Genomic DNA, 23,929 nt, shown 5'->3' with positions numbered 1-23,929 from the left:
TGCAAGACCGAATCCTCTGCAAAAAATGGAAAGAAATGGACAGCATGAACATGGAGGGCCCTATATTTGTTTAATTAATTTTTATTAAGTTTTACACATAAAAATACAAATACTCGTGAAAGTAATCATATACCCCCAGGAAACAGTGAACAACCAATTACATATGAGCATAGAAAACCCCATTTCCCAATTGTTAGAGGCTTTTATAGCTGGACAACTCTTTAAGTGGCTTATGCAGAGTCCAACTCAGATCACCCCGCTCAGTGACCTCAAGTAATAGTGCAGATATCAGGGGAGAGAAAGACTAGAGATAGAGAAAGAAAAAGGGATGGCAAAGAAAAAGTGAAAGGAGTGAAAGAAAGAAAAGATCATAGACGATTCCGTGGGGTGCAGCACCTAAAAGGTCAATAACACATATCCCCTCCCAAAAGAGGCCTCGGGTGGCTGCCTATATTTATTTTTTATAAAGAAGTTTATTATTTCTAATAACAAATAAACAATATTTCACCCTTTGAATATCATCAGTGGAAAACAAAGTAATGGTAATGGAATCTTCTTTTCTATATTGTATAAAATATTTGCTTCATAAAATATTTGCTTTATTTTATGTATCTGAGCTGCCATTGAAGGTGACAAAATGGCAGTTGATATTATTCTTGTAAAGGATAGAAACAATATTGTTTCCCAATGTGCCACCTTGGTTTTAAATATCTTCTGCTCTGAGAGCCTCCCGAAAAGTTTACATCTTAAACCATGAATGTTGTTAAAACTTCTGTTACATTAAACAGTTTATGTAGATTATGCCATTTGGGTACAGTAGTAATTTGAATGTTTATATAAGGTACACTGAAGTTTAGTTTCCAAGGTTCTTTTACTAACTTCATATAGGCATTTCCAAGTAGGGAGGCTTTATATATACAACTGCAGCAAGTATTTTCCATGAAGTTTTTTCTTCCCGTATTTATGGAAACAAAAGACATAGCCTTGATTTATAACTCAATGAAAACCCTCAGAGGGGAGCTGAATCCAACATACTGCACCAAGGCTTGCATAACAAAGATTACACTGATATAAAGTTGAAAGCTGACACTCAGTTGAATGGGATCTCATGCTGAGTTTTAACCTCATATGTAATGAAGGATACGATCAGCTTTTATTGATGGCCATTAGGGGCTGAGTGTGTGTATATTTATGTGCAGACTTAACATGGCAGCTTTCCTGGGATGTGTGCTTGAATAAAGAGAGAGAACATAATGCAATGCAAGTGTCAGATTATAAAATAAACATTTCTATAGAGATTGGGAAATCCATTAACTGATCAAGACTAGTTGTATGTGCATTTTTATCTTAGGGTCAACTGGAGACTTTCAAAATATAAAACTTGTTTTTTGCTGTGTAATCATATGGAATAGCTCAGCACTCTCCACATAAAATCCATGCTTACAACACAGCTGTATCTGATCTGTCTTCAACATATTTGATGGAGGTTTCGTCACTTGAAGCCTGAAGTTCTTGTACAAATGCACAGGATAAGGCATAAGGACAAACTATATATTAACTATATAATAACCCCTTCATGACTGAGGCCTTGTTTTCATTTTTTACACCCATGTTATATTCCACATTTTAGGCCTGAGAATTACTTTAAACCCCCAAATATTATATATTTTCTGAAAGCCAAGACCCTATAGAATAAAATGATGGCAGTTGCAAATATTTATGTTGCACGATATTAGCGCAATTCCTTATCAAACCCCAACATTTTGTGAAAAATGTACTTAAATGCCCCAAAACACAATAAATGACTTATTATTTAAATAAAATATAAAAAGATGAGGTTACAACGAGTAAATAGATACCCAACATGCCCAGGTTAAAAATTGTGTGCGTCCATGAAACGGCGACAAACTTCAGTACCCCAAAAAGTCCATAGGCAACACTTTAAAAGCCCCCACAGGACATAAATTTAGAGATATCCAAAAATGATGGCCCTAGAATTATTGCTCTCACTCCGGCGTGCGCGGCGATACCCAACATGTGTAGCGTGTTCGTCGTTTTCATACGTAGGCGCACCCGACACGTGTTTATGTGGTGACACGCGTGCTCGCGTGGGCCTTTTGTTCGGGATCAAAAACGCAGCACAACCCACTGCACTGCGTTTCAGCACACGCAGTGCAGTGGGTTGTGCCGCGTTTTTGATGCGTTCCAGGCCGTTTAAGGTAAAAAAATATATATATTTTTTTCTTTTTAGTTTAAAATGGGCTTTCAGTGCGTTCCATGGACCTGCTCTGGAATTGCACACTGCGATGTGAACTGGAGCAAAAAATACCATTGGAATACATAGGACGCAGTTTTGATCCGGTCTGCAACTGCTCTGCACCTGCTCCGCGCTTGGTGTGAACAAGGCCTTATCGGGACTGATTTAGAAAGTATCACTTTTCATTTGACACTGAACATTTATTACTACACTGTGTTTGTATTGAACGGATTGAATAATTTCTTATTTAGGATTCAATGTTGCATCACTGGGAATTTTGTACTTGACATTTTTTACTGGAGATGTATATTTGATCACGTCCATTTTATTTGATTATTTATTTCATACTATTTATCTATTCACATTTGTTCATTTAATCATATTTATTCGTTTTCATATACTACTTCATGAGGAATAATTTTTTCACCTTTAACACTGGTTATTGAATTGATATTTATTTGTTCACCCTTAGCGCTGTGCTATTTTCTTTTTATACACTAGGTTTCTTCCTTTCTCATAGCAGCTTTGGGGCTAATAGTGTTTAGCTGGTTCCAAGAGCGCAGATTTTTTCTTTATACTCTTTAAGTGATGCTCGGGGTCCAAAAGACCCCCAGTGTCACCTTTACACTCCAAATAAGCTATTGAAGTGCAGGTCGCACTTCAATAGCTTATAGCTGGGCTTCCGGAGCCCAGCACTGACAGCTATGGGACCGGAAGTGATGCAAGCTGCATCGCACCCGGCCCCATAGAACGGGGAGGGGATCGACGAACGGAGGTTCGTCCATCTCCTCCCCAGCTCCCAGCCGACACCAGAGAACCCAGTCCCGGGCCCGTAGGAGGGGCAACAAAGCCCGGGAAGCACGGCGCGGGTGTCAGGCACCTCTTCACCGGGCCATAGAAGCGATCTGGCCACAGCTGAGTCGCCAGAATCGCTTCTATGTAAAGCCGACAGTCGGCTTTACAAGTTTAAACAGAGTCCCGCCGGTAGTCTGTTTAAACAGCCCCGATGACAGTGGCATACACTGTACATCGTCAGTCACGAAGGGGTTAATACCAAAACCTAACAAGGAAACATTTGTCTTTAAAATTGTTTCAAAGCTTCTTAGAGTACTGCAATGAAGGTTCAGAGTTATAATTATGCATCATTTTGAAAGAACAAAAGAAAAAATAGATGAATGATATGGAGAAGTACGTTATACTCTGCATTCCGAAACTTCACCAACCGTAAAAAATGTAATTGTTGCTTAGATATAGTAGTTTAGCATAAAATGTGTCTGATTTAATCTTGCTGTTTGTTAAACACTCTTTAACCTGTCCACCAATGTTTTGGGGAGTCTTAACATCCTAGAATATGGGATCATGAGACAAATGTGTTTGCTCCACAGGTTGCACCACAACTCTTGAAATGTCCTCCTTGGCCATTATTCGACCATGTGAGCAATCATTAGGCCTAACTGCCAAACGATTACATATTCCCAACATGTTTAAAAGATGACAGTGAACATTGTTGGACAAAAGCATCCTTTGACTTTCCACCAACCTGTCCATTTCTCAGAGTTCTAGGTTTATGCTCCCTATACTAGATTATGTCACAGATCTTTACTATTGTCCGCAGATCCATAACAAAACTGATTTATAAAGAGCAGCCTGATTTATGACGCTCACAACATACCGTTTTTGCATAGACTAGGCCACAGGGATGCTGAATGAAATATATGGAAATTGTACTTTTGTGGAAGTTAGACTTGGACGCTGTTGATCTCTGTTGCTGAGCTTCAATATGAATTTCCAGTGTGCCGATGCAGTGTCTGTGTTTAGCACACATTAAAATGCTAGATGACACAATAATTTTATATCTGACATATACTGCTAACTGGTAATCACCCTAACATGCCTTACACTTGCAGATGTGTTTCCAATTGTAATATGCTTACTTCATATTTTACCTTCTTTTTTACATGATATTTCCATTATTTTGTGCACGTCCTGAAAGATTAATTTATAAATAGCAATGTCTTTTTTCATTATAACAATATGAGTGGTTGTGTTTTAATAAACAAGGAAATGACATTTTGCATATCAGTTTCAGTCTCATACTGCTTTAGCTAAAAAATGCTATCTTAAAATCATAATTACAGAAACTGTATGCCAGAAAATGTTTTTCTATTTATGAGTCATGGAGACAAATGTGATGCCAATATTGTTTTTTTTTTTCATTTCGTAATGATATTTTAGGAACATTTATTATTGAATTGAGCCTATCTTGAGAGATTTTAGCAAAGCCAGATTGCAGTTTTGTGCCCTTCTAAAAGTCTTAATTACTTTGTTCTATTAGTGAACACAAGCCTTTTGGGCCACCCAATCAATATAATACATACATGATAAACATACCGGTATGTATTATGGATGCAAATTAAATTGTTATAACTTACCATTATAAAATGTAAAGCTAACATAACAAAGAAATGTGATACTCTAGGAAACAATAGAGAGGTTTCTGCTACTTAAAACACTGCCATTGCATACCAAGGACTATAGGGCCTTTCCACAATTCCTGCCCAGGATGCTCTACCACCTTCCTGTTATGCTCCTTTGCATACTGATTGATGCCTGCAGAGGTCATTTTTATATGGATATTCATCTAGTGTCATAATGACAATGTTATAGTCTTCACAACTGTTAAATGATATTTGAAATAACATCAAATTTACACATTATTTCATGTGTGTTTAATTTGCAACACGAACATGTAATTTAAGAATTAGTAACTTCGAACAAAAATGTGGGAAGATGTAAATGCTATGGCATGTTTTGCAACCTAGGTTAAATGAGAATGTGTTTGTTTACAAGAGGAATAACAGATAATTGTAATGTGTTTTATTGTGCACTGCCATGGGAATGCATGCATACATGAAAACATATGCTACCTTTTATACTGTTTTTTTCTATTGCTTATATCATATAATCTGGGTTCCTTCAAGGGGTTTAAAAGATACGGTAACACTTCCATTATGTGGTTTTCATTATATGCTGAGATACCTTTAAATATATCAACAACACTGCGAATTCTTAGAAAATGCATTTGAGAATACAGAAAACAGATGTGTTCAAGATAAACACCATCCATGTAAGTATTCATAATATTTATCATCCAAGAAAAAAGATAAGTCATCACTGCACATGCTTTCAGGGAATACCCCATCATAAAGAGACCTTTTCACCACCCAATGCCTAAAATTAAGATGTTATGTGAATTCACCTACAATGCAAAAGCTGTGCCTGCCTTTCTTTTTAGTGTACCTTTTAACCGTGTGCTGTAAACAGAACCTAATCCTATTGTTCCTCTGACACTTACAGAATCTGTGGGAGGCTTGTTGCTCCAGCCAGACCGCACAAGCTTAGGAGTTTGATGGAAATTATATAAATGTGTGGTTTCCACTGTGTTGGCATCTAAAGGCAAAACAGAGGGCCTTATTTTCAAATTAGATCTCCTAGATACGTTCGCTTAACTCGTAAGTGATAACATAATATAAAACAATATAGTGCTTTTTTGAGTAGTTTATAGAAGGACTGCAATTAGGGATGACAATTACAGCACCACCTGCTGGTGATATATGGTCGGCTGCCAACCAAAAATAGAACATTTCTCTACGGCTGTAAACGACTGTAATTCACTCATTGCACTCCAGATTTCTAAGTATTATTATTTTTAAGATTAATCGTTTACATGATGGCACTATATAAAGCACTATATAAAGGCAGGAAGTCCCTAAATTAGTAGCAAAGGCTAAAATAGATACAAACTCTAACTAAATTACATTTAATTTGCTAAATCACTGTGCATCAGAAAGAATTACTATTTTTCAAATAAATAACTTTTTTTCATATTTCTTTGCATCTCTGTGCGGCACTCCAGCAATGGATGTATGGCATTTCCCAGGGTTTATTTCCTGATGGTGACAACAATGGACCACTCCTGGCTAATGTGTGTGGAAACAGACACTTGTCATATCCATTGGAAGCACAAAGCAGGGACAGAATGTTGTCACTTTACAACAGAAAGTCTTTGTAAAACAGGAAGTGCCTAAACAAGGACTTTAATGGCAGGATCACAATGTATTATTTTAATGACAGATGCAGACATTCCATATACACCGATCAGCCATAACACTATGACCACTGATAAGTGAAGTGAATAACATTGATTACATCCTTACACTGGCACCTAGAAGTGGGTGGGATATAGTAGGCAGCAATTAAACATTTTGTCCCTGACGTTTATGTATTGGAAGCAGTATTTGAGAGAGACTTTGACAAGAGCCAAATTGTGATGGCTAGACAACTGAGTCAGAGCAACTCCAAAGCTGAAGCTCTTTTGGGATGTGGTCTGCAGTAGTCATGACCTACCAAAAGTGATCCATGAAGGGAAAACCGGTGAATCGGTGACAGGGTCGTGGATGGCCAAGTCTGATGCACGTGGGGAACAAAGACTGGCCCGTGCAGCCCAATCCAATAGAAGAACTACTGTAGCTCAAATTGCTGTAAAATGTTAATGCTGGTTCCAATAGAAAGGTATGTAAACAGTTTGTTGCGAATGGAGCTGCATAGCCCCATATTGCTCAGGGTGCCGTATCCACTGCCAAAAGCACATAGAAAGGGCATGTGAGCATCAGAACTGGACCATAGAGCAATGGAAGAAGGTGGCCTGATGTTATGTTTTGGGCAATGTTATGCTGGGAAACCTTGGGTCCTATCATTCAAATGGATGTTACTTTGACATGTATTACCTAGCCAAACATTGTTGCTGACAAAGTGCACCTCTTCATGGGAATGGTATTCCCTGATAGCAGTAGCCTATTTCAGCAAGATAATGCATCCTGCCACATTGCAAAAATGGGTCAAGTATGGTTTGAGGGCCTCCAAATGCTCCAGATCTAAATCCAATTGAGCATCTGTGAGATGTGCTGGAAAAACAAGTCCAATCCATGGAGGCTCCACCTCGCAACTTAAAGGACTTAAAGGATCTGCAACTGATGGCTTGGTGCCAGATACCACAGCATTCTCTCAGAAATCTAGTGGAGTCCACGCCTCAATGGGTCAGGGCTGTTTTGGCAGCAAAAGGGGAATCTACTCAATATTAGGCAGGTGGTCATAATATTATGGCTGTTTGGTGTAATCTTACTTTTTGAGACATTAGAGTAGAAACAAGAGCTAAAGGAATAATTAAGTTATATAAAATATATAGGGTGACGATGTGTGCCTTGTTAGATTGTGAAAGAAAACATACCGGTGGGGCAGTGACCAAAGGGGCTTCACTATTTTCTAGTACAAAAATGAATTGATGTCATCAGCACACCAACAATATTGCAGTCTAAAGTGTTCGTTTATTGGAATGTTATGTTTTGGTGACATGATGTTCCAATAAACGAACCCTTGGGACTGCAATATTTTTGGTGTGCTGGTGACATAAATCATTTTTGTACTGTGTGGCGGCGCCATCCGCAGGTCACTGCAAGCACCCCCCCTCATCTAATTTGGGGTTTTACCAGTAAGGAGTGTGGCAAGGTATCTTTTTGTTTGTTTCACTATTTTCTAGGTGACTGTGGAAGTCAAGGACACCTCCTTGGTACTACACTGAGTCCCAACCAAACTAGGATTTTTTTCATTTTTGCTAGAAATTCTTTCTAAGTGTTTTAAGATTTTCCAGTCTTTTATTGTTTCTAAAATAGCATGTGAAGGAAATAGTAAGCCACTATTATTATTATTATTATTATTATAAAAAGAATCAGCAATACCACAGTAGGAAAAACAGGCCCCTATGTCACTACTGTGTTCTGTAGACTCAAAAGTAGCCAATGGGAGGAACCACAAGATACAGTGAAACGCCAGGCATTCAACATCCGGTGATTTAATTGATTGCTCTCCCTTACCTAATTTTTGTATTCAACCAGTTTTATTAAGTGTGATTTACCTTTTGATATGTTGAGAGCAGAAGCATATGCCAGTGTACTCCCCTACCCCTTTAAAACTGATATTAAGAAAAATGAGTCCCTTTTGCCATGAACCACAGCCACTATGACTGCATTTACTAAACACAATAACCAAGGGCTGCTTTAAAATTTCTCTGTAGCAGGGTATGGAAAATGAAGAGTTGGCAGAGGGGACAATTATAGTTCTGTCTTGGTGGTGGTAGTGTTGAAGACTGTATCAACAGCCAATAGATCTTCAATGCTTATCTTCAACAATAAAATAATTAACCAGCATACTATATGCTTTATCATGCATCCACCCAACACTAAGTTTGGGCTTCATTTGAAATAATATAAACTCTTTGATCAAAGCACACCATAATGTGGATATATGTCAACAGCATATCTGTAGAAAGAACATTCAGTTATCATGATCTATGACTCCAGTGAGATCTGGGGAACAGAATCTGTGTGTGATCAAAATCAAAGCAAGTTTGGCAGAAATCTGGTAAACAGTCCCTTGAGTATACTCTGGTTTCATTCACCCACGCAAGCCATGAATACATGTGAAAACTTCTGTTTCAGAACAGTTATTTATCATTGCTCCATGATTCAGTTTATTAGCAAACTAATTTTTCTTCAATTTATAAGATTATACAATGTAGGATATTTCATCTCATTTTAATTGTGTGGATGATATTTATTTTTCAGATAAACATTTAGTATGTGGTGCAACAGTGGACTGGGATTTGCCTGCATGTCTGTTGATTGTCTGTGTATAGCTGGCTAGGCCAGCTGGTGGTTTAACTGCTAGGAGAGAGGAAGAGGGTGTGTCCCTCTTCTGAGTCATTCAGCAGTCTATATGAGCTGATCTCTAATGCTAGTCATAGGGGCGTCAAAATACGGTGGGGGCGTCAAAATACGCTATCTAAAACCCCCCAAAAATATTATAACCTGGTGCCTTGGACCTGGTGCTTATTGGACTGAAGGACCAACGTGTCCACCTATGCTGTCTACTCCTACGCCGCTTCAGCTCCTTTCTCATCCTGGTCACCGTGCTGTGCAATGTACTGGTGTGTGTGGCCCTTCTCCGGATATACTGGCAGTTCCCGCACCCGACCTTCCTAGGCACCAACACCCGAATCTCAGACTTTAGGAGGCGGAGGATCTTCAGGAGGATCGCCGGGGCTGAGATGCAGATAGTCATCATGCTCATCGGCACCTCCATGGTGGTGAGTCCGGGGAAGTGTAGCCTGTGAACTCCATGCCGGGTTATGTGTCTGGAGCGGGACAAAGGTACAGCTACAGAGCAAAGCACCCAAGGCAGAAGATGGGTAACTGCAGAACTAGAGGGCACAGGATATTAAGGCAGAAGATTGGTGTTGTAGCTGCAGAATTAGAGACTAGCACAGCATGGCAGAGCAAGAGAGAATGGATATTGTAGCTGCAGAACTAGAAATGCCAGCCTGTCAGAGCAGAAAATGGGTATTGTAGCTGCAGAACTAGAGAGCCCATCAAGCCAGGAATGAAGAAGGTAGCTATTGCAGCGGCAAAACTAGACCTTCCCGCTACGTTGATAGTGCAACCTGTCCAAACCTGGATACAGCATGTGCACTGTATCCAGCGACTGACAGGTTACACAAAATGCCTTAAATAGGAAGGGTGGGGCTAATGTTGATTGGGATGGGGTGCCCAAGTTTATTCTTGCCTAGGGCAGCACAAAACCAAAATACACCACTGGCTATTCATTGATATGCATTATATGCATGATCTCTGCAATAAACATCTATAACCTGCTTATCAACCACTGGCCATACAGATGCAAAAACTTTGCAGATTTGCTTTACATGAGCTTGAATGAGATGCAGGCAGCATGGACAGGTGTGCAGTATTCTGATTACTCTACCTCAATTGCATGCAGCTACCTGTAGCACCCCCTTACCTGTAGGGGGTTGCTCCCGCTGAATTTTCTGCACAGAAGTCTCTTCCAAAGATGCTCCATACATGCAGCCATCGTCCTGCTCTGCTCTCTCTGGATGTACCCTTCAGCAGGAGAAATAATCCTACAGGCCCCATGGCACAGGATAATGCCTGTGCATCCTCCCCAGGCAGCAGGTCTGGGAGACAAAAGACATCCTCTCCTGGCTGCTGCCCAGAAGGCAAAGACTCACTCAGGATGGCATACTCCCCTGGCCAAGCCTGAAAGGTAAAGGCCCCTTCTGGAATGTCACCCCAAATATGTATTCCCTTCCCCAGCATGCACCACTGGCAAAATGCCTCCTAGTCATTGGCTAGAGAGAAATGAAAATTAGTAACTCAGGACATTGCTTCTTTTCTATTTACTTTATCTTTGGGGAACACTTTCCAGCAACTGGCTGATGTTAGACTAGGGACACTATGGCTGTATTCTTATTATGTACAGTATATAGTTTTGAGTGAATATAGTTTTAGGTGAATTTTTGGCAATTAGCATGATAAGTACATGGTATTTCCAGATTCTGCTCTGGACTCGCAGCATCCCCATACTGGGAGGCTTAAATGGCTAGGGGTTCTGTTATGAGGCCTATGAACCACTATGCCTTTACTATCACATTTATATTATCTGGCCCCCCAAAAAAGTATGTTTAAGTCATAATAAATAGCACATACCTTTGTCACTAACTGAATTAGGATGGTCTGAAATAACGTAACTTTTACAACAATATTAGTTAAATGGGGTATAAAATAACATTTTCATTTGAGAAGCATGGTATAAAATATGGAGTGCATGTTTACATGTACATTTTGTTACAAGGATACTATAAGGATGAAGACTCCCCAATGCAATGAAAAAGCAGATAATTATTTGCAGTAAAACATGACTTTTCATGACATTTCCATATCCCCTTTTATATCAATTAATTCTGTAGACAGCATTTCAATGAATGAAAGGTTTTCAAGACGGCTTGCCTGTTCACTATCTCTCTCACATGGTAGCAGGGAACATGACAACTGAAATTAGGATATGATATCGGATTTCTCATGACAGAATCTGTGCAACTCATACAGAAACTCTTCCTGCCTGCAGAACCTGCCAAAATCCTGCTCCACTAATACAAAACAGAAGTTAGCCGACTGACCTGAAAGGTTAAAGATTACTCGTATCTACCAAAGTTATTTATTTGGTAACACAAAATGCAGCGCTTATCTTATAACTCCACAGTCCCAACTATGGATGAATATATTTCACTTCCCACCCTAACACCCTCTTATTTAAAGCAAATGATAAACTACTAGATGCAGATGTGTCCCGGTTACCTTAGGTAACTCCATTTGCTCTGTGTTTGTAATCATTAAAGTATATCTCTAGTTAGACCTTATTATTTTTCCTTTTGGATAGAGTAGGGGAGGGTGAGAATCTCTGTCAGGCTGTTTTCTATATATCTGTGTCTCATTAGCAAGATTTCTGCTCACTTCCTGTCCTATAGACGCAACAGCAAGTAAGAGGAAATCTCTCCAAAGTTAGGGAAATTCCTCTCTTAGACAGCTATTATCAGAATGGGTGTTCCCATTCACCTCCTGTTAACAACCATAGCATTTTGAAATCCCAGTTACTTTCTGTATCAGTTACAATGGTGACCAAGAGAAACAGAGAGGATGAATCTAACCGGTGGAGATAAAAAACAGTAAAACCCTGACAACGATTCCAAATATTCCCTACACCAGGGGCAGCTAAACTTCAACCCTCTAGCTGTTGAGGAACTATAAGTCCCACTGCAGCCACAGGCATTAAACTGCAGCCACATGCATTGCTTCCATAAGCTGATGCATGATGGGATGCATGATTTGTAGATTCACCACAACTGGAGGGCCATAGCTTGAACCCTGCTCTACACTTTTCAAATCTACAAAAAAGAACACAATAAATGACAATCTGACCCCGAACATATAGAAAACAAAGAAGGTTTTACAAAGCTATTTATTCTCCTATTTTAAACATTGGACAGCAGTCTTTTTGGAAACCTTTTTTTCCTCATTTTACATGTGTTCAAATTCTGTAAATGTACATAAACAAGAACGACTTGTTTTGCACATTTATCTTATCTCTCTCCCTCTCCTATGAAAATGTTCATCCTCTTCAATGCTTCCCCTTATGTCATTACCCTGAGGTTATCTGCTGAAGTTACTGATATACCATAGAAAGCCCAATAGCCACCTGAAACTGTCAATGTTTAAGCTATGCAATGATGAGTGTCTGATTCCTATGGTGACCTTAAAAGAGAACTATGGGGCAAGTGTTTTTCCCCATAGTTCTCTTAAGGGTCATGGGAGGACATAAACTAGCATCCTCCCGTGACCCAAAGCTCAGTATAAACAGAAACAGGAACCATACCGCACTCCTTACCGGGATTCCCACTTGATGAGGATGGGTGCTCGAAATGACTAGGATGGCACCGCCACACATGAACAATAGAAAAATGTCACCAGCACACCATAAGTTGAAAAAGCAAAATATTTTGTATTGCCAATAGCTGTATCTCATTGGCAAGCGCTTTCGGGGGCCTCACAGGGCCCCCTTCATCAGGCTTAGAGATAACAGTGAAGTGAAAGACATTACAACAATATATACCTAGACATACCAATCAACTGAGTGCTGTGAAACAACTGCCATCCACCTAGGGCGTCGGTATGACGTCACACCTGCCGTTAGGTATTTGAAAAAGGACTTGTGCAGAATGATGTAAATACCAGACATATCTATTAGGCCATCAGTGACTCCCAAAAGCACATATAAGTGTGACTCACCCGGTAGCAAAATACATTGTTTGGGTTAGAGATCGTAAGACCAATTGCAGAGTGGTATCAAGTTTCAGGGCCGTGAGCGCACCGGTAACGAATCGGCGCTGGTTGCCTCGGCCACATGACGCTATACAGCGGCTCTTAACATCCAGAGCCGTGGCCGCTTGTCCCGCCCACTGGCGCATAATGCCTGATAAAGGGGACCCTGCGAGGCCCCGAAAGCGCTTGCCAATGAGATACAGCTATTGGCAATAAAATATTTTGCTTTTTCAACTTATGGTGTGCTGGTGACATTTTTATATTGTCACGGCTGTCTGCAGGGACATGATCGAGAAGTGAGCGAGTGACAGTATGTGTTCGCTCACCTCCCGATCTATTGAGCCGACATGTGACAGTTTCATTGTCACACGTCGGCTAGAACTATGAGGTTGAGTGATTTTCACTCACCTCATAGTTTTCCTTTAAATGCTAAAGTTGACCATACACTGGTAGATTTACATATGAAAAATCTAAAATCTTGTCAAAACATTTGATAATGCCCTTAGCAGGGTTGTCCCTACCCTATATGCCACCCGAGGCAGCAGAGTGCTGGGCTGTGTACTTTGCGGTGGGACGGGTGGCTGTGTTAGATGGACTGACAGCTGTGCAGTGAGTGGCTCTCTATCCAGTCCCGCCTAGCTTACTGATGTCACTAGCCTTTGGCTGCAATGGAACAATGGTGCCTGTACTACAGTGATCTCCCAGATCTGTCTACTATAAAAGTCTCAATATTTTCAGGGTAATTCACAAAAGGGTTTGGAGAAGGCAGAAGAGTGAACAATCTAGAACAACATAGCTGATTTGGAAAAATTCTCCAATTCAGCTCACTTTCCAAATCAGCTATGTTGTCCTACATTGGTCACTTCTCCCGCCTTCTCCAAACTTTTGTGAATAACCCCTTTAGTAAAAGGCACATGCAGTTCTGTGTTGTCTACTACACATGCCAAGGATGAAATAAGGACATAGGGTTTGGGTGTGTCATTATTACATCATGGTAAGGAACTGGTCTGCATTGTCTACTGTCCCTGCCTATGAAGGATCGGCCGAAGCTACGGCCAGATCCTTCGGCAGCTTCGTGAATAGACCCCTATGTAATGAAGTGCGGTGGCAGAAAGAGTCTTTTCCATCACCATGTTACTATAGTAATACGCAACAACAGTAAAGATCAGCGACACCAGGTGCCCTCATTTGGGGAATGAACCCATAGGTTGTATAACCTGCGGCATGTTTACTCCTATTTGCTGCAGCTTAGTATGCTTTCATAAACAGGACATTTTGCATTTTGTGCATTTACGAGCATTAAGCATTATGAATGTTAAATGCACAAAAACACATGTATCGTGCAGTTTGTGAATGTTTACTGTATATTGAAAAAAATTTATTCTATCACACACTACATAATGAATAAACAAAACAAAATCCATAAATCTGTAAATGCAGTAAGCAAAATGCATGTTAAGGTTAACTAAATCTAAAAACAAAAATTGAATATTCCAGCTTACATGTTCTTAATGAGGTGGCTGCGCTAGTTTTCATTCCCCCCCTCCCGCTAAGTAAATTCTCAGCATGTGCAGAAAATAGCTGTTGAACTAGCTAGAAATGCAGTGTCTTTGTCACTTCTCAGGACCAGGGCCGGACTGGGACAAAAAATAGGCCCAGGCATTTTAGACTGAGAAGCCCAATCACGTGACCACTGACAGGCCACACCCCTCACAACAGGGGCAGAGCCAACCACAGAAACGCAATTAAGGGGCAGGGCCGGCCACCAGTAAATACAGGAGGGCTACAGCTGACACACAGGCCTTGCTACAACCAATACACAAACCTTGCAACAATATACAATGCTTGCTATAGAGTATATCTGTAAAGAAAAAGTCAAGGCAACTGGACTTGCTGTATTTTTCTTGAAGACGTTTCATTGGTCATCCGACTATCTTTCTCAATTCAGATTTCTGAATTGAGAAAGCTGCTGAATGACCAGTGAAATGTCTTCAAGAAAAATACAGCAAGTCCAGTTGCCTTGACTTATTTTTTACAGATATACCATGACCTGGATGAATGAGAACCTTCACAGACATATTGCTATAGTCAGTCACATCAGTCTCTGTACAGAGGAGCTTACACTCTAATGCAGAATAATACCATCAGCTATAGAGGACTAAACATCTCTGCAATACATTATACAGCAATGCAGAATAATAGTATATGCATTTGGTAATACTCTGTGCTGCCGCTCTGCTCCGGGGTACCAGCCTGAAGTCTCGGGCAAAGGGTCTCAGGAGGGGAAGATGGGCAGCCGGCGGAAGCCCTGTAAGAAGGCGCCGCGTGGTTCCCCAGAAGGCAGCTGCACGGGACCTGACACAGGCGAATCAATTTGTAGCTGCAACGGCCGAGAGGAGACAGAGAGAGAGAGCTGACAGGACGGGTCGCAGCTGTGGGGACCCCTCCACAGCTCATCCGACGGAACCAACTCCCCGCCCCCGCACCCTTCTGCGGCCAGCAGCTTCTGGCATAGCGGGCCGAGACGGGCCGACCATTAGGCTGCTTGTGTTCGGCCTGGCCCACCGGGAAATTGCCCGGTATGTCCGATGGCCAGTCCGGCCCTGCCCAGGACCTTAACAGAAAAGCACTTACAACCTTACTTTTCTTTCATAAACTACGTATTCCATTAGCCCTAGTATAATGGAGATGAACAAAGGGAGACATGTTTGAAGTCCAGCCTGGGTGACAACAATAGCTTGCTCCATAGATACAGGGTAAGATAAAAGGTTGTTACTGAGTGACAAGTGTGTTATTTACAGGATTACCAGGTAAAAAAAAACAAAACAAAAAACAACCCAAAAAGATAACAATTGCAGACACCTCATCTAAGAACTGGTAAACTGCAATAAATGATTTTTTGTTTTTGGGTTTAGATACGCTTTGTTGCATATGCATAGGTGTGAAATGGCCCTAGGTCAAATAGCAGCCCATACCGTAGTAAAAGTGCAGCAAACGTTTGTAGCTGTTTGATATTTCTTGTCTACATAAACAATCATTCCTCAGATTCCCAGACTCAATTATTTCTGTTCCCTAAAGGTTTGACAGATGTACTGCAGGTAACATATGGATGTTTTAAAGCAGCCTTGATGCACATGTGTACCCCATCTCCATTAATGTGACTCCCCTCACTGACCCGTGATGTTTTATTACTGTCATAAACAAGCTTTATGTTGGGAAAGTGGAGAAACCTAATGCTGAAAAGATTTATAATTCAGTTTACATGTATGAGCTCATGACTCTGGTATTTCAATAAATACATTCCATAATTTGAAGAAATTGATTATAGTGTTTAATATATTTTAACATTCTGCATAAAATGAAAGGGCTGGTAAATTACTCTGGTTAACTGAAGAACATTTATCAAAACTGGAGCAGACAAAATCTGGAGCAGATTTGCACTGCAACAAATCAGCTTCTCTCTTTCATTTTCAAATCTTAGCTGAGCAAACTGAAGAGAGAAGCTTATTGGTTGCCATAGGCAACTGCTCCAGATTCTTCTGCTCCAGTTTTGATAAATTCCCCCCATTATATGTTGAAGTTGAAAGCTATTCTTATGGGATACACATGCACCTATACTGATACTAGTATCAGTATCGGTGCCGATACCAAGGATTAGGGACGCACCTATTACGATACTAGTATCAGTGCCGATACCGCGTATTTGGGCGGCTACTCATACTCGCCCAAATGCTCCGATGCCTAGCACATTACCCAAACTTCCGGTATCAGGAAGCCAGGCAGAGAGTCATTATACGTCACCAAGTGACGATGGAGCATGGAGCCGCCTTCCCGACCCATCAGGAAGCCGGGCAGTGTGTAATGACTCGCCGCCTAGCTTCCTGATTGGTCGGGAAGCCGGCCAATCAGGAAGTTGGACGGCGAGTCATTAGCCGCCCCCCAGCTACCTGATTGGCCAGAAAGCTGGCTTAATGGCCAATCAGGAAACCGGGTGCCATGTAATGACTCGCCACCTGGCTTCCTAATTAGTCAAGAAGCTGGCCAATCAGGAAGCCAGGCACGAGTCATTACCGACCCCCCGACTTCCTGATTGGCCAGAATGCCGGCTCCATTAATGGAGACAGCTTCCCTGCTAATCAGGAAGCCAGGTGGCGAGTCATTACACGCCGACTAGCTTCCTTAATGGGACTTCCAGTAACCGTATTGGCGGGTACCGGAAAAAAAAATATTGGTACTCGTACTCGATACCGAAAAACCGGTATCGTGCATCCCTAATTCTGATTATGTAAGATCTAATCCAAATTACAGGTTCAAAAGAGCCTATGTGCAGGTGATCCTACTAGATAAAATACTGCAAGCACAGTGACTGAGCAATTAAAATTAAATTCTATTATTCTCCCAACTTTTATTAATAGTCACTTAGGTAGATTAGTCAAGTTTTTTTTAACTTTTTTTGTTTTCAGCACAACTACTAACAACCATTATCACTAGTCACTCTTAGTTTGGACTGTACAGCACTCCAACTGTGTTCCAGGAATTCATCACCAGTACACTTAAAAATCTTTTGACATACTTCATAGCCGCTTGCTAGGACAGTATTGTCTCTCTTTTATGAAACAAATTAGGTTCCCACTTATCTCTGTAAACACAGTCTACGTGCTAAAGTTACTAGAATGCCCCAAAGAGCCTAGAGAACCTTTCTTGAGTTAAACAATTTCCTCTCAGTACTCTAAAATCAATCCAGATTACACAGCTGCAGTTTTAAATTGGCCTTGGCCCAATACTTTTGTGACTGCTAGAATTTTCCTAAAATGTTAATAATCTACAGAAGACTACTCAAGAATGACAGCACCCATTACCAACATGGCTTCTCTTAGACAGTATCTTTAGGAGTCCCATGCAAACTATACATTTTGTTTCCCTATATTTATGATCTCAATACAGTGTTTTTAGTTCTGGCAATGCTTGATACCTTCCACATAGGCACAGCACAGTATTATATGGTGATGTCATAAAATTTCATAAAAAATAGCCTTTAAGCTGATGAAAAAGACAAATCAGAATGGAAAAGCTTCTTGAAATGCAACAGATCTTCTATCCCTATATTTATTATCTCAACACAGTGTTACTAGTTCTGCCAGAGCTTGGTACCTTGCAGTGCAACAGACTTTGTCGCCCTGAGGAAGGGACCCTGAAGGACCCCCGAACGTTGGCTTTTCATGACAAATAGTGACAACGTTATAATAAATTGAATCAGGATTTTGTCTCTATCTTTACCTTGGAGTTGTACACGGTGCCAACCGTGGTAGGGAGGAGTGCAAGTGAATAAAAACACAAACCTTTACTTTTTAACACATCATCCAATGCATATGTTGCCATCTTTGTAATGCACTAAAACAGGGTACATACAGAAAGCTACAAATTTATCTTCCATTTCAAGCTAATCAGAATCTATTCATACAGCAACTCTATGGGTAAGAGCTAATTAGTGTGAAATGCCTTAGAAAACTGTAGCTTTCTGTATGGACCCCGTTTGACCTTTAAAGACTCACCACCCCCTCCCACTGAGTGCAGCCCACCCAGTTTAACACATACTCTGCCTCCTATTCCAGTGATCTTAAGTAAGGGCAATAAAAAGATTGATGCAACGCATGCTCCATTGTTGCCATCATCCATCTTCTGGTTGGAATATAAAATACAGTGATAAGCTGAATATGTATTAGGCTATGTGCTGCCCATGAGCATGGACCCATCTGGAGCAGTACAGATTAGTTTACCTGTTAGGACTGGTGACATTTATTTGAAGACGCCAAATGCTAACACATTTTCAACCTATTTTTCAAATATGTTCAAAAAGGTGCCATCCATGGTTACATTCTGATTATGGGTTTTACAGTCAATGAAAAACTCCTTTAAAATGTAAACCATCCCTCACATTCTGAGTTACAGCACAAATGTACTCACAATTACATAGTATCATGGGATTTTACCACACCCTGGAAATACAGCTCACTAGGAAACATTTGATCCCTCAGTTTTAACAGACATTTAAATAAATATTGTAAAGTATCTAGCAGACTTGACAGTACAGCCACATAAATGGTAACTTAACACAAAAATTACAGGTAAGTAGATAGGCAACTTAGAAACTTTGGCTGAGCTTACAAGTGTAGTCATTAATCACACATGTGCAATTATCAATTATACTGCACAGTCATAGATCATATACTTGCTGTCAAACCTCAAACAAAATGTGACAGATTGAATAATATTCCCAGGATACAATTAGTTGCGGTCACCACTGTTCAAGATATATAGCAAAAAAGTGTATTTTTATACAAAAGTATATTTTGTGTTTGTTGTTAAAACCTAAAATACATATTTCTTATTTTGTAATGCTGCTGAATTCATGATTAAAAACAATATATACTCACAGCGTCAGCACTTTTTGGAACCCCCATTACCAGCACAACCAACAGCAGAACCCTAAATAAAGAAATAAGCAAATTAGAATGTTTTTTTATTTCGCAATATTCAAGCAAAAAAATCATTAATAAATATAAATCAAATGAAACCAAAAACAACTGCTTAAAACACAGGGTCTTGTGTATGACTTAAAACCCAATTTTAATTTCCAAAATTTCATTTTGGATACAGCAGGAAACTCTTTTCCTGTCCGGGCAGGAAAATCTCTCCAATACGAATACACAGTGAAAAACAAAAAGGAAAAACACAATTTAGCAAATGTAAACATTTCAAACTTCTCTCAATTAAGTAAATTAAAATCTCTTACAGTTCAACCTCCTACCATCAGGATGTGGTTTTCCAGAGTCGATGACATTTATTGCATGGGTGACCTGAACTGAAGAAACATGCATAGTACATATAGCTGCAAGGAGTGGTGTACTATATACTGAAAGGTCATCCTATGCATTGTGGGAAGCAGTGCTACATTTATTTTCAAAAATATTAAACAGAACTATAAAACAGGTAAAGTAAGAATGGTTTAATAGTGATATTCTATTTAGAATACATTGAGGTTCATTATATAAGTGTCTGAAAAAGGAGCGCTCTATAGAGCTATGCAGTATTTAAGAAGATCCACATTTCCATTCTCCAGCTGTCATTTTCTAGCGTAGGTTTTAAAAAGTCAAATAGCAAATAGCAGCTAATCAGATTCAACCCCACACTGGAACATGATAGAGAGCGGATATAACTCTCTGCTCAACGTTGCAGGAAGTACTCCAGACTGAGCCTGCATTTTAAGTTTAATTTAGAAAATGCATTGCAGTGTGGAGCCTATGGGGTCCTTCATAGTGTTCTCTGCATAATGCTGTAGAGAACCCTCTTGGATAGGAGGACAGCCATTTTACATGATGTCATGTGACTGGTTTTCTTCAACTTCCAAAGCAAGCCATTTGTATTTGAAATGTTAACCGCATGTTGCTTATGTTGTAGCTTGGTGACTGCCCTAGAGGGAATCACATGCACTCCATAGCTTGAAGTGCTATGTTGTTTGGTTGGTGAAGGAAAGGTAAGTATGTGCTGTTAGAGAGAGTACATTACAGCAAAGCCCTGCATAGTCAGGTGGCATGTTTACTTTGAAGTGAACCTTTTGAAAAAAAAGGTTGTTTCTGAAAGCAAGCACCTTACCTTTGTTAATGGAAAACAAATCTTTGTGTGCCCCTTTGATCCTGGTTTCATTTTGCTCCAAAATGGCTCATTTTACTTGACATTAGGACTAAATCTTGCCCAAATCACACTGTTCAGTGAAAGTGGCTTAGTATTCAAAAGGGCATTCAGTGGGCAGAATGGAGATTGGTGGACTTAGTCCTCAAGTTAGAGAAGTGAGGCCCTCAATAACAAAGTTTTAGAAGGTTACACAGTAGAGGTAACCATGATAGCAGGCAATTTGTGTTCAATCAGGTCTCTTACTTTAAAAAGTAAAATGGCTGACAGATTCGCTTTAATTTTACTGGGACAGTGAATGCACTTTGAACATCTATGTAAAGGATGTTTGAAAACGTTAGGGAGTTGAGACCCTAATGCAAAATCGGAAGTTGAGAACTAGAATGAACAGATTGTTGCAGATTACGAGCTCAGACTGGTTGGCTGATAGCAGATAATCTCAAATATCTAATATTATTTAATTAAACGTGTATATTTAAAATGAGAACCACCATCAAAGTATTACAGTAGCAAACTGAAAGACTGTAGGTGGAATATACAGTATATTAGGAAGTGCACTCATTTCTATGGACCGCAATATATCCTAATCTTCACCTACCATCCACATAAATGTCTAATACAATATAACAAACTTGTTTAACTGAGAAATCCATTGTTATGAAGCTTCCAGTGGTGTAATAGGGGGATAAATAAACCCTTCTTGATGAACTAATCTATAGGTAGGAAGAGTTGGGTCCTGCCATTCCATACTGAATCATATGATGACCCATTCTCTCATAGACTTCATATATTCTGCTAAAATCAGTAACTAACTTGCTATTCCTGTACCAGGAAGATGACAATAAACATTGTATCTCTGTTATTTTATCTTATTAAAGTTTTTACATCAAAATATTTAGATATAAGAAGAACTCCAGGGAACATTTTAATTAAACCTTGCAATGGGGCTACCCCCGCACTGCAAGGGTTAAGTGCTCGTTTTTGCCTAGGGTCAAAGATAACAAAGTAATACTCACCCGAAGCACTGAGTTGGCCAGCTGTCATAGCGGTCCATCCAGCCTGTCTCCTCCTATTTGAATTTTCCTCAGCTTTCTCATGTCTATACACTGTGTATAGAACGGGATCATTTACTGGATCTTAGATGGCAGAAGAGGAGGCTGGAAGGACTGTTCTAAGAACAAGCCAGGATCAGGCGAGTATAACTTTTTTTTTAACCTAGACAAAAATTGTCACATAGCACCACTTCAAAAGGCTCCTTTTCTTCACTTCTCACTAGACACTTTATAGTCTATGGGCTAGAAGCTAGCAATACTTTAGGGCAAAAACCTGTGTGATAATCTTAATTAAACTGACTTTTACATTCTAAAAAGATATTGCAAAAAAATAATTACTATAACATATATGCTAATTTCCGCAGATATTTATGATAAACCCTTGCATGAATTACCTAAAAGCAATTTGAATGATACATTTGCAAATAACACACAGGAACGAAAATATATAATATATATATTCGGCTTTATAAATTGAGGCTAATATATGTCATATGAATACAAACGTACTTACCATGGCAAAAAATTCTGCTTCCATAATGGATGCAACCATGGGCATCTCTTTCTGGTTTCAGATTTCTTCATATTAACTAGAAACAAACAAAATATTTAAAGTTTAATTTTATGTAATACATTGTTATTTTTTATACATGGCTGGAATAATTGCTGCTGGGGTCAAATTGAAATACATTTGCTTAAAAGTGGAATTTTAGACAGAAAGAGAACGAGTGTTAGAACATGTGTCAGGTACTTTGCCATCTGGAGAGACCTCTCACTTAAAGCCTAAATCCAGCCAATATTCTTTAGCCTTGTACAGAATAGGGAAAATGTAAAATTATTGTTGGGTTTCTATTTCTGTCTGATAGATTTCCTCCCATTTCCTGTCCCTGTGATGCCCTTATATAAAACGGGGCGGAGGGTGTCACTGGGACAGGAGAGCACAACCATTAACAAAAACACTGTCATAGGTTGTAACCCTTCAAAAAATGCTGGTGACAAGAAGTGATGGGAAATCTCCACAGTAGGGATACAGATGGCAACAAAAACTTGACAGAGTCTCTAGAGCAGAGGTGGGCAAACTCCGGCCCTTCAGCAATTGTGCAACTCCAAATCCCACGAGGCATTGCAATATTCTTACAGCCATAGGCATGACTCCCAGAGTCAGATGCGTCATGGAATTTGTAGTGTCACCACAGCTGGAGGGCTGGAGTTTGCCCACCCCTGCTCTAGGGCCTCACTCACCCGGGCTAATAAGGTCTGGCAGTGGATTCATGCGGCAGGAGTCATGGAACAGCTGCCGCCGCTCAGCCTGTACAAAGAAATTACAGGCTAATAGGAGCCTGGCTAGGGACAGATGAAAAGCCCCGGACGCAATCTGCCTGCATCCAGGGTCAGATATCTGCACTTGGTTGCAGGTAACCTCTATATATGTGGATACATGTGAATAGCGGCGGACAGCTGTGGCTCCTATCAGCCTGTCATTGCTTTGTACAGGCTGAGCAGCCGTAGCTGTCTGCTACCACCTGTGATTGCAGCTTTGATTATCCACAGATTTGGACCTAAAGTGACCTAAGGCTACATTCACACCGGCACTCCTGCATTTACCTTTTCTAAGTATAAACAACCTGTATATTTTCCAAATCACTTTTTTCTATGTTTAGATGTACATGCATTTAAGTGTGTTTAGCCAAGTTTACATGCATGTAGCTATGTTTAGAGTTTCTAATCAGAGCTTGGACACACAGAATTGTGTAAAACGCAGTTATACTGAACATACCTAAACTCAGGTAACTGCTCAGTTTGAATTATACCATTAAAAAGTAATGCCATGCATTTATATGTATTTAGAAATGTCCTCTAAACGCATACAAACGCATGTTTGACACTGCCAGCATGAATGAGGCCTAACTCTTTCCTGCTTTATAAAAAAAACAATAATGTTACCCCAAGCTGGGCAAAGGGAATCCCAGCCCAACAGAGCCAACGTTAGCAATAAAAAAAGCTGCACCTCTCCTCACCCTTATTCTGTCAATGTTTTCATTGTAAATATTCCCATCACTTCCTGTCCCAGTGACCACTCAGGAAGTGAGAAGATATCACCGACAACAATAAAGACCAACGCTAAATGAATAGTTTGGCTATAC

At 40.0% G+C, this 23,929-nt stretch overlaps 1 protein-coding gene across 1 annotated transcript in view; it reads right to left on the bottom strand.

The window, feature by feature from the left end:
• Positions 1 to 22,357, bottom strand: part of COL4A2 (collagen type IV alpha 2 chain) — a 169,557-nt gene extending 147,200 nt beyond the window's left edge. Inside the window, exons 1-2 of the mRNA XM_018557002.1 lie at positions 22,300 to 22,357; positions 19,479 to 19,530 (exon numbers count right to left, since the gene is read on the bottom strand). Of these exons, the coding sequence (XP_018412504.1) occupies positions 19,479 to 19,505 (27 nt within the window). The 5' untranslated portion in view covers positions 19,506 to 19,530; positions 22,300 to 22,357. The remainder of the gene's footprint in view (positions 1 to 19,478; positions 19,531 to 22,299) is intronic.
• Positions 22,358 to 23,929: the final 1,572 nt, after the last annotated feature.

This window comes from Nanorana parkeri, unplaced genomic scaffold (genome assembly GCF_000935625.1).
Source record: "Nanorana parkeri isolate BGI_ZX_2015 unplaced genomic scaffold, ASM93562v1 scaffold262, whole genome shotgun sequence".
Classification (NCBI taxonomy): Eukaryota; Metazoa; Chordata; class Amphibia; order Anura; family Dicroglossidae; genus Nanorana; species Nanorana parkeri.
The sequence above is the reverse complement of the archived record's forward strand: the minus strand, read 5'-3'. Positions and strand labels throughout refer to the sequence as shown.